Genomic DNA, 13,698 nt, shown 5'->3' with positions numbered 1-13,698 from the left:
CAAATGTATTGATTTAACAGTGAGAACTTAAAATATAACACAAGTGTCCTTACTACTTGGTACTAGGAGATGGGAGTGATTGGAAGTGGTCTAGAAGGAGGTTAATGTAGTAGAAGGACATAGAAGGAACAACTTTCTTTTTTTCCACTCTGGTGAGAATATTGTTAAATATGCTGAGTAGACAGTAGTCTAAGTGTAAATATGTTGACTCAGTTAATGACTGAGCATCTTTTCCTTTAAAATTGTTTCAGAGGGCAGAATCTTGGCCTCATCTTCCTCAAGAAAGGGATTCTTCCCAAGCTTTGGATACATCCCCGAGCGGGATTGATGTGAGAATAGAAGAAACAAAAGCAATAAATTTTCCCTCTCTGGAGAAAGGTGAATTGGCTCAGTCAGAACGTCCAGTCATGGAACCAAAGCTAGATCTCTTCTGTTCTTCATTGCTAGGTAATGCCTTTGTATTTTTTTTTTTAATCTTTTATTTTATTTCATGTGTATGGGTGTTTTACCTGCATGTGTGTTTGTGCACCATTTTTGTGTCTGGTGCCCATGGCAGCCAGAAGAGGATGTCTGACTCCCAGGATCTGGAATTATGGGTGTTGGGATTCAAACCCAGATCCACTTGAAGGGCAGCCAGTGCTCTTAACCACCAAGCTTTCTCTCCAGCCCCAATGCCTCTTTGTCTAACCAGAGGTAATAGTTTATATTTCTAAAAACTGTGTGGGGGTGTGCAGGGTGGGGAGGTGGGGAGGTGGGTGTGTGTGGGGGCACTTCTAGCCTTGTTCCTAACTAAATCCATTTTAGTTGAGGATCTCTGTAGAGCTATACTAAAAAAAATAGCTGGTTCTGTTTTTTCACACTGGCTGGTTGGCTTAGCTGTATTAAATATGTATTTTACTATGCTCCATTATTCATAAAAGGCTAAAAGGAGATCATTCCTATTCTAATGGGTATGTGTAGCAGAAGTTTTTCTGTGTCTCTCCTGGTCCACAGCTGCTCAGATCCAAGTAAAACACACAGAGGCTTATATTAATTAAAATTGCTTGGCCATTAGCTCAGGCTAACTACTGACTAGCTCTTATACTTAAATTCCTAGAATTCTCCTTGTCTCCTTATCCCACCTATACTTCCTGCCAATCAGTGTTTTATTAAACCAGTGTACAAAAGCATTATTATTCCACAGCAGGTATGTGTCCTTAGTCTTCCATAGCACAGTTGCTCTTGGGAAAATCACATACTATCTTTGATTGGTGTTCCCTCATCAGTGGAGACTCAATGTTTCCTGAAAAATAAGTGTCTCTGTGTCTTAGTTTGCTTTCTGTTGCTTTGATCAAGATCATGATGTAAAACAACTTAGGGAGGATTTAGCTTACATATCCCAGATCATAGCCCATTGAGAGAAGCCAAGGCAGGGCCCCACAGGATCTGGAACAGAAACCAGGGAGGAACACTGTTTAATGGCTTGTTCCCCTTGGCTTGCTCAGCCTGCTTTCCTTTTTTCTTTCTTTTTTTTTTTTTTTTTTTCCAGCATGCCTTTTTTTTTTTTAAATACAACCAGGACCACCTGTCTACAGTTGGCACCACCCACAGTGGGCTCAGCCCTTCCATGTCAATCATTGATCATGAAAATGCCTCACAGACTTGCCTACAGGCAATCTGATGGAGGCAGTTTCTCAATTAAGATTCTATTTTCCCAGATATGTCTAGGTTTGTATATATTTACCTTATTTGATTCTTAGAGTCATGCTAAGCCATTGTTATCCTCAGCTTTGAGAACAAAACAATTAAGATGAAGAAATTGAGTCATTTCTTTGAGATAGGTTTTACTGGTTTTTGTTTGTTTGTTTGTTTGTTAGTGTAGAATGGCTTTCTTAGCTCTCTGCAAAGATAAATTTCAAGTACCTTTCAAATCGAGGGATTTAACCATAAAGATGGTTTTATAGAATTTTGTAGAGAAGAAGACTAGGACCCAGTTGAGCTTATTCTTTTCAAAACAAGTTAATGTGCAAGCCAGGATGCCAGTGCAGTGTTACTTGATGTGGATTGTTAAAGTCAATTGTAGGCTTCCCTCTGGAGAAAGGTGTTGACCTCTGTGGTAGTTTGAATATAATTGGCCCCCCAAAACCCATAGGGAGTGGCACTATTAGGAGATGTGGCTTTGTTGGGGTAGGTTTGGCCTTGTTGGCAGAAGTATGTCACTGTGTGGGGTGCTCATTGAGGTCTCATATATGCTCAAGCCATGCCGGTGTCTTTCACTTCCTGTTGCCTACAAGATGTAGGACTCTCAGCTACTTCTTCAGCACCATGTTTACCTGCATGCTGCCATGTCCCACCATGATGATAATGGACTGAATCTCTGAACTGTAAACCACCCAATTAAATGTTTTCCTTTCTAAGAGTTGCCATAGTCTCTTCACATGTATGTGAAAGAATTGCATATGTCTTTTCACAGCAATAGAAACCCTAAAACAGGAGTTGTTACTAAGGACTAGGGTATTGTTGTGATAAGCCTGACCTTGCTTTTGTTTGAAGGAATATGGGCCTTGGAACTGTGGATTAGAAAAGCAGTTGAATGGTTTAAGTACTGCTTAATGGGTCATCCTAATAGGAATATGGAAGACAGTGGTGCTGAGTGTGATTTGAACTGTGGGGCCTGGCTCAAGAGGTTTCAGAGAAGAATGTTAGTATGTGGCCCAGAGACCAGTCTTGTGATATTTTGGTAAATGTGGCTGCTTTTTGCCCTTGTCTGAGTCTGCCTGAGGATAAAGTGAAGAGATTTTGATTAATTTCATTGACAAGAGGAAATCTCATAACAGCCTAGTATAGACTCTGTCATGTAGTTATTCAGTGATTACTCTAATGAAGATTTATAATGAAAAAGAGCAAGCTGAGTAGGGTAAAATAAAAAAAAAAAAAATTTGAGGAGAAAAGTAGCACCAGGAAGTGGAATGGAGCTAAACCCTGTGTTCAAGGATATAGATTAAGAAATGGAATAAACTGGGCGGTAGTGACGCACGCCTTTAATCCCAGCACTCGGGAGGCAGAGCCAGGCGGATCTCTGTGAGTTCGAGGCCAGCCTGGTCTACAAAGTGAGTTCCAGGAAAGGCACAAAGCTACACAGAGAAACCCTGTCTCGAAAAACCAAAAAAAAAAAAAAAAAAAGAAAGAAAGAAAAGAAATGGAATAAAGGGAGTGGTGAGCTCAGGGAAGATCCCACCCAGCTAAACTTCCAATTTGTGAAAAGGAATTAAAGAAAAGCTTAGAGCTGGGTGTGGTGGTGCAAGCCTTAATCCCAACACTCCAGAGGCAGAGGCTGGTGGATCTCTGAATTTGAGGCCAGCTTGGTCTACACAGCAAATTCCAGAATAGCCAAGCTTAGGCAGTGAAGAATACCATTGAAAACAGAAAGCTGGTGAAGGTGTAATTGAAAGGTCTCTGAGTTTAAGGCCATCGTGGTCTACAGATCCAGTTTCAGGACAGCTAGGCTTAGGCAGCTGGTGAAGTTGTTATATTTGAACAAGGGGGTCCTGTACTAGCCCCAGCAAGCAGCAGAACTTGGTATCTTCAGTTATGTGGCTCTGGCTTTAGAGTCAAGGATAGAAGAAAGGGGTTATGGAATTGGCCCCTGTGCCTAAGGAGAGCTCCTGAGGCCAGACATGTGTCAGGGATGTCCTTGAATGGAGGCCCAGAGAGGCCACTGTGTGAAGCTGTGAAGTTGTGATGTTGAAGCCTGGATTGTTTGTAGTCAGAGCTCTATCAGTTTATCAAAACTGCATTTATCAATACTAAAACTCTGAACCTCTGAAGCTGCATCCAAAACCTGTTTATCCTATACCAGGAAATCTGTGAATGAGGCACACCTGTCTGTACTTTTAACAGGAAACTTAACTAATGAGCTACAAAGGTGCATGTAGCCTTGGGGTTGGGGATGAGCTGTTAAAGTGGCAAGTCTGTCAGTACCCTAGTCATCAAATGCCATCAAGTCTGAGAAGGATACATTTAAGCAGAAGTGAGACAGCTTTCCAGCTACCTAAGCAGCAATCCCAGGTTTCTCCTTGGTCGTTGGGGACAAAAGTCCCAAGGCTGTACCCGTCTTCAAGCTGCCAAGTCCAGAAGCTCTGACAGACTTTCCTGTGGGAAAGACCTACCTTGTCTTGGCAAAGTGGGGCAGTCGATTCCCCAGTGTTCTGTTGTCCACAGTCTAGACAGGGTCTTAGTAGTGGTTTAAAGTTCAAAGCATTTTATTTGTTTGTTTGTTTGTTTGTTTGTTTATTTTCCCTGTGTGACTGGCTTTGTTACATTTAAAGCAAGCTTCCAGGTGGAAATTCTTCTGTAGTCATCCTTCTTCTTGGAGGAGAGACAGGATGCAGCCAGGACCTGCCCTGTCTCTTTCATGAGAAGCTTTTTTATTAAAATGCCATATTCTCAGACCTCTGAAGCGTTTGAGGATCAGGGGAACAAAATCTTTTAGGTATATCTAAACTAGACAACTGTTGTTTAGGCTTAACTTAAGCTAAATCTGAACATACCAAATTAGCTACAGCTTGCCAATGTTAGTAAAAGCAAGGTTAGAAGGAATATTTCAGTCTCTAGTTTTCAGCTGTGGTTCTAAGAGATAATCCTAAGGCAAAAGCCAAGTTTTAACAGTAAAGATTTCTGTAAGTTCTGGAACCTGGTTAGGGATAACTGATTTTCAATTTTATTATTTATTTTTCATACTATTTTATGTGTATGGGTGTTTTGCCTGCATGTGTGTTTGTGCACCACTCGAGTGACAGAGGGTGTCAGATACCCTGGGACTGGAGTTACAGATGATTGTAAGTTACCATGGGGGCACTGGGAATCAAACTTAGGTCCTCTAGATAGCAGCAGCCAGTGCTCTTAACCACTGTGCCAGCTCTCCAGCCCCAGATAACTAATATTTTTAAAAAAGATTACCAGATCCTTTAAATGCTCAGTGTACCTAGTTAATTGAAAATAATTTCTTGTACCCACCGAAGTCCTTTGTGGTGTAAGCCCCAGATTCTTTTTCAAAACTTTGTTGATTCTTCCAGTGGTGAAGATCAGCTGCTTTGAAGGTTCAAAAATGATTTTCTAAGTCAGTGCCAAAGATGAACCCATATTACATTTTCTCTGATATTAAAAAGTTTTTCTGTGTGTGTGTGTTTCAAATGTATACTGTGCGTGTGCATGCCAGAGGTCAACCTCAGGTATTGTTCCTTAGGAGCTATCCATTTTCTTTTTGAGACAGGGTCACTCACTGGCCTGAAACTCACTGATGTGACTGGCTCGCTGCCATGTGAGTCAGTTCCTGCCCATTTTCACCTCTCCAACATTGGACTTGCTAGTGTGCAACACCATGCCTAATTTCTTTGTTTGTTTGTTTCGTTGTTTTGTTTTTCGAGACAGGGTTTCTCTGTGTAGTTTTGGTGCCTGTCCTGGATCTCGCTCTGTAGACCAGGCTGGCCTCAAACTCACAGAGATCTGCCTGGCTCTGCCTTCTGAGTGCTGAGATTAAAGGTGTGCACCACCACCGTCGCCTAGCCATGTCTAACTTTTTTACATCAGTTCATGGAGTTGACCTCAGGTTTTCATGCTTGAGCAAAATCACTTTATTGACTAAAATTTTATTTTGAAAGTTACTACCCAGTTCTTTTTTTTTTTTTTTTTTTTTTTTGTTTTGTTTTGTTTTGTTTTTCGAGACAGGGTTTCTCTGTGTAGCTTTGCGCCTTTCCTGGAACTCACTTGGTAGTCCAGGCTGGCCTCGAACTCACAGAGATTCGCCTGGCTCTGCCTCCCGAGTGCTGGGATTAAAGGCGTGCGCCACCACCGCCCGGCCCAGTTCTTATTTTTAACCAATTCAGTAAATAGTTTTAATTTGAATACCCACTAAGAGTAGCTGATACTTTGCTTGTCGTTGAGGATATATCTGTGATAAAGCAGCTTTGTGGAGTTTTAGAGGAATCAAGCAAGTGTGCAGAATTCAGAGCAGTGAGAGCATTAAGGCCCCAAGTGAGGGACGATAAAGCCCTATGAACAAAAATTCTTTGTGAGAATTCCAGGGTGAAGGCTGGTGCCAGGGCAGAGTCCTCACTGTGTACATAGTTGAAATCAAGAAAGTGTGCTGTAGTAATTATTAAATTCATGTTGAAAAAGCAGTTTAGTTTTAGCAACATATCACTAAAGCCAATTTTAGTAGGCTACTGTTTTTATTTCTATGAATATTTAATTTTTGTTTTATAATTGTTTAAGTGCTATAGGGAATAAGGATTTTATACTAGTTTTTTATATATTTAATGACATAAGAATTACTTAAGCACTTGGGAGGGAGAGGCAGAGGCAGGTGGATCTCTGAGTTTTCGGCCATCCTGATCTATATAGAGAATTCCAGGATAGCCAAGGGCTTACATAGAGACACTCTGTCTCAAAAAACCAAAAACTAAAACACTCCTCCCTGAACCATCACCACCACCACCAACAAAGAATTACTTAAGATGGAAGGAAACCATGGTGTTTTTTTCTTTAAAGCAAGTTTTCATACTCTTTAGGTAGCATACCTATTTTATATATTTCAGAACTAGAACTCCAAAGAGTATTTGTTTTTGTGATATCTTCTCATAGTAGAGCTTAAACAGAAGATTTAAGGAATGTTTATTTAAAACTGGCCACATTGTTACTTGTATATTAACATTGTACATAGTTTTCTAGACAGCTATTTTGTAAAACAAAAATACATTTTAAAAGGCAGGTTTTATTTTAATATTATATTGAATATAATTTTGATCCTCATCACCTAAGAGCCCTTGACTTTGATATAATGGTATACGTTTTTATATTAAGATTGAGGGGCCAGCAAGATGACTTAGTAGGCAAAGGCATCTGCTGCCAAACCTCATCTAAATTTGATCCCTGAGACCTACATAATGGAAGGAGAGAAATGATTACTGCAAGTTGTCTCCTGATCGCCATTTGAGCATTATGGCATGGTCACATCTACCCACCCACCTAACCATTCACATACAATAAAAATGTAATAAAAAGAGACATGCTTTAATTGTCAACAAACACCTAAATTATATAGTAATTTGCAAAGAAGTCAGAATTCTGGCATTTACCCTTACATATGAAATTATTTAATAATATTAAATTTTGTAATCATGTTCCCTCACCTATAAGGTAGCTTTAGTAAATGGTACTTATTCTTAAAGTTATCATGGATTAATGAAGTACTGTATGCTAAATGCTTGGGCTTTTTCAGGTGCCATAGATGGTTGCTGCTGTTGTAATTATTATTGTAATGGTTGTAGAATCTTCCAGGTGGTAGCATGTTTAGATGCTTTAAAGTATTGTAATTGTATGAGTACGCCAAACACTGCACTTCTTGAATGCTCAGCTTTTTTACATTTGAAATTTTGCAGTCATACAGGATAACTTTGCTGGTTCGGATTTGCCTTTGCTGACATGTTTAACACAAGACCAGGAATTTGAGTCTGATTCCTTGTTTCAACAAAGTGAACAAGAATTTGCACCTTTGAGGTAGGATGATTCATTTTTTTTGCCTTCTAAACTTTCTACTCTTACTGTAAGTTGTTATTAGTATTAATGGCTTCAAGCTAAAGTGGGATTGGGAGTAGGGGTTAGGTGCTCCTATCCCATTTTGGTATTATTGGTGCAGTGTTTTGCATGCAGAGATGTACCAGGTGACTGCAGTTCATTTAGAAATGATGCATGGTTTGTGTAGCACTTTAGGCATACTCAGTACCCTGAGTTTCCTTATTCTAAATCTCTATTTGTTGCCACTGTCCTTCTCCTCCATCCTGCCTTAATTCTGCAAAGAAAGCAGTCATTTCTTGGATGCTGATTGGTCTGTATTTTCATTTTGCTCAGCTGTTATTAAATCAGTCGTGTTAGCTTTCTTTATACTATGTGCAAATATCAAGTAAGATTTTTATAATAAGTTTCAAATGATGTCTTTTAGAACATTCAAAATGGAAGGACGTTGTGTAATTCTTCAAAAACATACTTAGACTTGTCCAAGGCTTTGTTTTCTGTTAGAACGGCAAGAAAACTCTACCTTAAACTCAAAACTCTAGATTTTTAGAAAGTAAACTTGTATACCCTCTGTCATTATACTATGTATTACTTTAGAATCACATTGCAGAGTTCTCTGTTAACATTAGATTATCAAAGTGATTAAGCTATGTAGTATTTTGGGAGTAGACCGTAAGCATGATAAACTGACCAGTAAGCAGAGAAATGCAAGTTAGATGAATATAATTCATAGTAGATAGCATGTGTTTAAAATAATAAACCTTAAAATGTTATTTCAGACTTTTAAACTTTTTTGTAATATTCAAATTGATTATTTTAGAGAATGTCGAGGCAATATCAGGTTCACTAGTTGCAAAATTTTCTTTGTTTAATCTTTAACTGCCTTGTAGGAATTGAAGATTAGAACTTTTTTGTTTGTTGGTTGGTTTGTTTTGTTTTTGTTTTTTGAAACAGGGTTTCTCTATGTAGCCTTGGCTGTCCTGAAATAGACCAGAATGGCCTTGAATTCTGCCTCCCGAGTGCTGGGATTAAAGGCAGGCACCACCACCACTTGGCAAAAAAGCACTTTCAAGTAAACCTGATTTTAGTGAACTGGGTTTGTAGTTTTTTGTTAGTATTTAAAAATTAAAGTATTAAGGCGCTAATTATTTCTTTATAACTTTGTATTTTCAGAGGGATTCCTGATAAGTCGGAAGATACCGAATGGCTTGCTCGGCCGTCAGAAGTTAGTGAAGCTTTATTCCAGGCCACCTCAGAAACATCTTCAGACTTAGTTAACAGTTGCCTTAGTATATCTCAACATCCACTTACAGGTAGCACAACTTTTGGGTCTCAGCACTCTCTTTTCCCGTCTGAACAAGAGAATAATGGAGAGAATGCACCATCTAATGCTCCTGATGAACTGAAAGACCTGAAGGACTCTGATCGTTATGATGCCCTGCTTTCATATATGTCATGGCAGACAGAAAAGGATACTCAGCAGCTAGAAGGCAACTTGGCTGATCAAGACCAAGTTTCCACCTCAACGTTATCTGATGTTAGTGATGAAAGCGTAGGTGCTAAAGTCCACAGCGATTTTGAGTCTGTCTGCTCACATATTCAGTATTGGAAACAGGAACCCTTCGAGCAGACAGAAGCTTGTCTGCCTAGTCAGGACCAGGCTTCCTTCCCATGCGAAGTTATTCCTCCTCCTCCTGATAAAACGTCCTATTCTTTCCTGAGGTGCATGTTGGAAAGAGGAAAAGGGGATCCCTTTACCTCTGTTAACCATCTTGAGAGTGTTTGTTTAAGGACTCCAAGTGAGGATGATCTGAGTCCAAAGATGGATCCTTTGGAGAGCTTTGGAGGAAATGAAGATCTGCAGAAAGAATTATCTCAATATTTTAAGCAAAAGGAGATTAGAAATATTTTGGCATCATCTGAGGTGCATGCCAAATCTCCTGAGATAAAGTTTATTGGGATGGGTGCCGTTCCTGATAGTCATGAACGAGTTTCAGAAGCACATATACTCTCCAGAGGACTTGAAATCTCTAAGCTGGAGGCTTCTGAGGGTCCCCTTCAGACAGTTAAATCCAACTTGGATGAGACAGCAGAACAACTATATTTTCAAGAGGAAAGAAACCAAAAGGCAGCTTCTACTTTTGGTGAGAAAAATGTTGATGCTACTGAAAATGTAGCCTTTGAGGCAGTTATTGCCTCAATTGAGCCTTCCAAGCAAGAGAGTCCTATAAGTGAAATCCAAACTGACATCAATAAGCCATTAGCAGATGACAGCCAAGAGAGAGAACCCCCAAAACCAGATCTTCCCCCATTAAATTATAATGATGAAAAGTCTTTCATGGATAAGCTTAAGCATCCAAAATACCAGTCTACTCCTGGGGTGTTTGAACCTGCAGCTTCAAAACCATTGTTGCATAAAGAAGATGATGGTGGTAGCTCCCTATCCTGGGATCCAGATTTAAAGTCACCCCCTAATGCTCCTCAGAACATGCTCAGTAAGCCTCTTTCTGTTATTCCAGGGCTTAAGTCATCTCCTTTAAGTGAAAAAGCTTACAACAGGGCTGTTAGTCTTGGGGAAACACAGTCACCTTCATTTCAGTATGAGATAAGCAATCTTGACCTTGCAGAGAAGGTAGGATCTTCAAACATTATTTTTACAATGAAAGTGTCAACTTCAGATTCTTGGGTTTTACAAGATTTAAAGTAGCAGACCTCTGAAGAAGTTGCAGATTCCTCAGACTATAATTTGGGTAAGGATATAAACTATAGTAACCCTGTTGAAGGTTCTGTCTTCTCCTGTATGGAACAGCTTGTGAGCAAACTTGGCAGCATGTGATGCTAGTCCCACTTTGCTTTAACACTGACTGGTGATGCATCACTGATTACAGTGAGCTAAGAGGTATGCTGGTAGCTGAAGAAGGCCAAGCTGAGTCTAGTTTCATTGTATATACAGTTATGCAACATGACTTTTTTTTTTTTTTTTTTTTTTTTTTTTTTTAGTAGAAGGCCTGCAGGGGAAGGCTGAGTCTGGCATCGTTACTCTGCATGATGATGTTGAGTACTCTAACCTATATAAAACTGCTGATGTACACAGTGAAAAAGTTGCTGAATTGCAAAGAAAGGTGAGATATAGTGAAATGGTAGTTGTAGAAATATGATCTTTTTCAGTACTGATTCAGGAAATGGTGTTTGTTTTTTACTTTTTACAATTTCCCAGACATGGGATCTACAAGGCTTAACTGGTGAGTACTTGGAGCTCGCAGATTTATAGACAGTGTTTGATGATCTTTATGACAGCTCCTTTTTTTGGCTACCTACTTCACAGCTATCATCTGAGGAGAGCCATTTTGAAAAGTCTGTAAGTTACTCTATTGACATTTTTTATGGATAGGTAAAGGAATATTTTAGTTGAAAAGAAAAATGAAAGTCAAAGGCTCCTTTATCTTTTGATACCAATTCTGACTCACAGTGTGGTCTTCAATTCATACCCAGGACTATGATCTACTAAGTGTTGACAGAAAGATTGTTTCATAGACCACGACACTTAATAAGTTTTGGTATTTCCAAACAGGATTTCTTTGTATAGCCTTGGCTGTCCTGGAACTTGCTGTATAGACCAGGCTGGCCTTGAAATCACAGAGATCTGCCTGCCTCTGCCTCCTGAGTGCTACGATTAAAGGCATGCACCATTACTGCCTGGCTTCACTTCATGAGTTTTATGGTGTCTTAGAAAAGGACGTCTTTTGGAGGTCTAAGCTTTTTATTTATTTATTTATTTATTATTATTATTTTTTTTTAATTTGAGACAAGGTGTCTATATGTAGTTCTGGCTCTTCTGGAGTGTGTTCTGTAGACCAGACTGGCCTTGAACTCAGAGAGCTCTCCTTCCTCTGCCTCTCAAGTGCTGGGATTGAAGATGTCCACCACCACACTGGGCCCTCCAGGCTTTTTATCTTGAGGTATCTTTTTCGTGTTGGGCCAGCAAGAATCTTTGGAACATGTGAAAACTAGATATAGTCATGAAGACATTCAATTGTGCTTTCCCTCTGGTCTTTAGTGCACCAGCCTTGAGATACTCGAGTATTTCTGTTTAGAGATCTTGAAAATTTTGACTTCAGGCATTTAAGAAAATGTGAAGTATCATTGTTTTCCTGGGAAGAATACGGCAGTGCTTAGAATCCAAACTAGTCAGTCTTTCTGAAGGGATGTAACTGCCTCCTCCTCTTATGAACTGCCTAAGCTTGTAACCCTGCAACCCCAAATCTGTTTATGCCACTGTTATCATGTGTCTGTACTAGAAAATGGGTGACTCTAGGGACTTATTAAAATTCTTTGTAAGGCGTCATTTGCTTGGATCTTTGGACCATCTTGGCTTTCAATTTCCTTGAATCCCACCCTTGTTTGTGTGGTGCTATCAGTACCAAACAGGTCTCACTTGTGATGTGTCCTTGTATCTTGTTCAGGTTTAGAAGTTGATGTGAGAAGATGAACAGAGATAGCATGAAGAGTTATCCTTTTATGTATGGGTTGTTGACTATGTAAGAAAGTTTTATGGGGTCAATTTTGTTTCTTTAATATTCTAAAATAGACATTGTTTGAATTTTCAATATGATGAGAATGGGGCTAGAAATAATGGCTGACAGTCTGCTCCAGTGCAGTGCCAAGAGCTTCACAGGTACACAGTAGTTCACTTAGTCTGTCCTCTCAAACTGGATTAGTGTGGATTATTTTCATCCACACTTTCCAATGAATACTTCTAGGATCATGATTCAGTATACAAGGATACCAATAGGAAAGTAACCTCATTATGTCCTTAACTACTGTATGATCAACTGCCTTCTACCTAACCGCTGACCCTCTCCTCAAGAGGTCTAGTTTTCTAACTGGGCAGTGGTGGTGAACACCTTTAATCTCAGCACTTGGGAGACAGAGGCAGGCAGATCTCTTGAGTTCGAGGCAAGCCTGGTCTACAAAGTGAGTTCCAGGACAGCCAGGGCTACACAGAGAAACTCTGTCTTGAAAACAAACAAACAAACAAACAACAAGAGCCGGGCGGTGGTGGCGCATGCCTGTAATCCCAGCACTCGGGAGGCAGAGGCAGGCGGATCTCTGTGAGTTCGAGACCAGCCTTGTCTACAGAGCTAGTCCAGGACAGGCTCCAAAGCTACAGAGAAACCCTGTCTTGAAAAACCAAAAAAAAAAACTAAACAAAAAAAAAGGAGGTCTAGTTTTCTGGATTGCTATCAATTGTACTTTTAGATGATAATGTTTTCTGAGTTAGGCCCTTTATGGTATCTTACATGAATTTAAAAAAAAAAAAGGAACATTATGTTCACCTCAAATGCAATTTGTTTATATTAAGAGAGCTCATACTTTCCCCCAAATCAGACTGATCCTGCAGACTCTGCTTCTGTAAAGAGTGTTAGCATTTCTCAAGTTTCTTACTCATCTTTTATTCTCTTTTAATTGGTGATTAAAATAGGAATTTCCAGAGGACCTAAGTTCAGTTCCCAGCACTCATATCAGGTGATTTACAACCACCTGTAACCAAAACTCCAGGGGATCCAGCACCCTCTTCTGACCTCTGAGGGCACCTGTTTCCATGGAACAAACATACATACATAAACATAAACAAATAAATAGAAATAAATCTTAAAAAGATGGTAGTTAAGGGGCTGAAGACCTAGCTTAGTGATAGAGCATTTTCCTAGCATGTCCAAGGCCCTGGGTTTATTTCCCAGCACTGCACACACAAACTTAAAAAATGGGAAATAAATCTTAACATTTTCCTCTTGGTTTCTCTCAATTTCAAATAGTTCCCTTAGATCTGTTGGTCTGTTAAATACTTCTCATCCTTTTCATTCTACATTATTATCTCATTATTTGGCTATAGCCAACAGGTCACAAAGTATTTTCTTTGGTGTTACCTGCTCTAATAGTTCTTTAGATTTGAAGGTTTGATAATAGCACATTTTTATTGAGGTTAAGATTGTAATACTTTTTCTTCCTTTATTTGGAAGCAGTGGGAGAAGATTAATACACTCTCTTGATCTACCTACATCTCCTCCCCTCCCCCTACTCTGCCTTCCTCCCGCAAGCTATACTAAAAAAAAAAAAACAAAAAACTTCAAGAGTGGGATTCTTGTC

General features: G+C 39.5%; 1 protein-coding gene across 5 annotated transcripts in view; it reads left to right on the top strand.

The window, feature by feature from the left end:
• The window catches only part of Alms1 (ALMS1 centrosome and basal body associated protein), a 114,119-nt gene that overhangs the window by 16,456 nt on the left and 83,965 nt on the right, over nucleotides 1–13,698 (top strand). For 3 of the 5 annotated variants that reach the window (XM_059258068.1, XM_059258069.1, XM_059258067.1), the window contains exons 3-6: nucleotides 252–447; nucleotides 7,419–7,536; nucleotides 8,725–10,046; nucleotides 10,552–10,673. In XM_059258068.1, the coding sequence (XP_059114051.1) occupies nucleotides 252–447; nucleotides 7,419–7,536; nucleotides 8,725–10,046; nucleotides 10,552–10,673 (1,758 nt within the window). The remainder of the gene's footprint in view (nucleotides 1–251; nucleotides 448–7,418; nucleotides 7,537–8,724; nucleotides 10,047–10,551; nucleotides 10,674–13,698) is intronic. The other 2 variants (XM_059258071.1, XM_059258070.1) reach the window with 2 other exon arrangements.

This window comes from Peromyscus eremicus, chromosome 3, assembly GCF_949786415.1.
Source record: "Peromyscus eremicus chromosome 3, PerEre_H2_v1, whole genome shotgun sequence".
Taxonomy (NCBI): domain Eukaryota; kingdom Metazoa; phylum Chordata; class Mammalia; order Rodentia; family Cricetidae; genus Peromyscus; species Peromyscus eremicus.
This window is presented reverse-complemented; position numbering and strand designations above follow the sequence as displayed.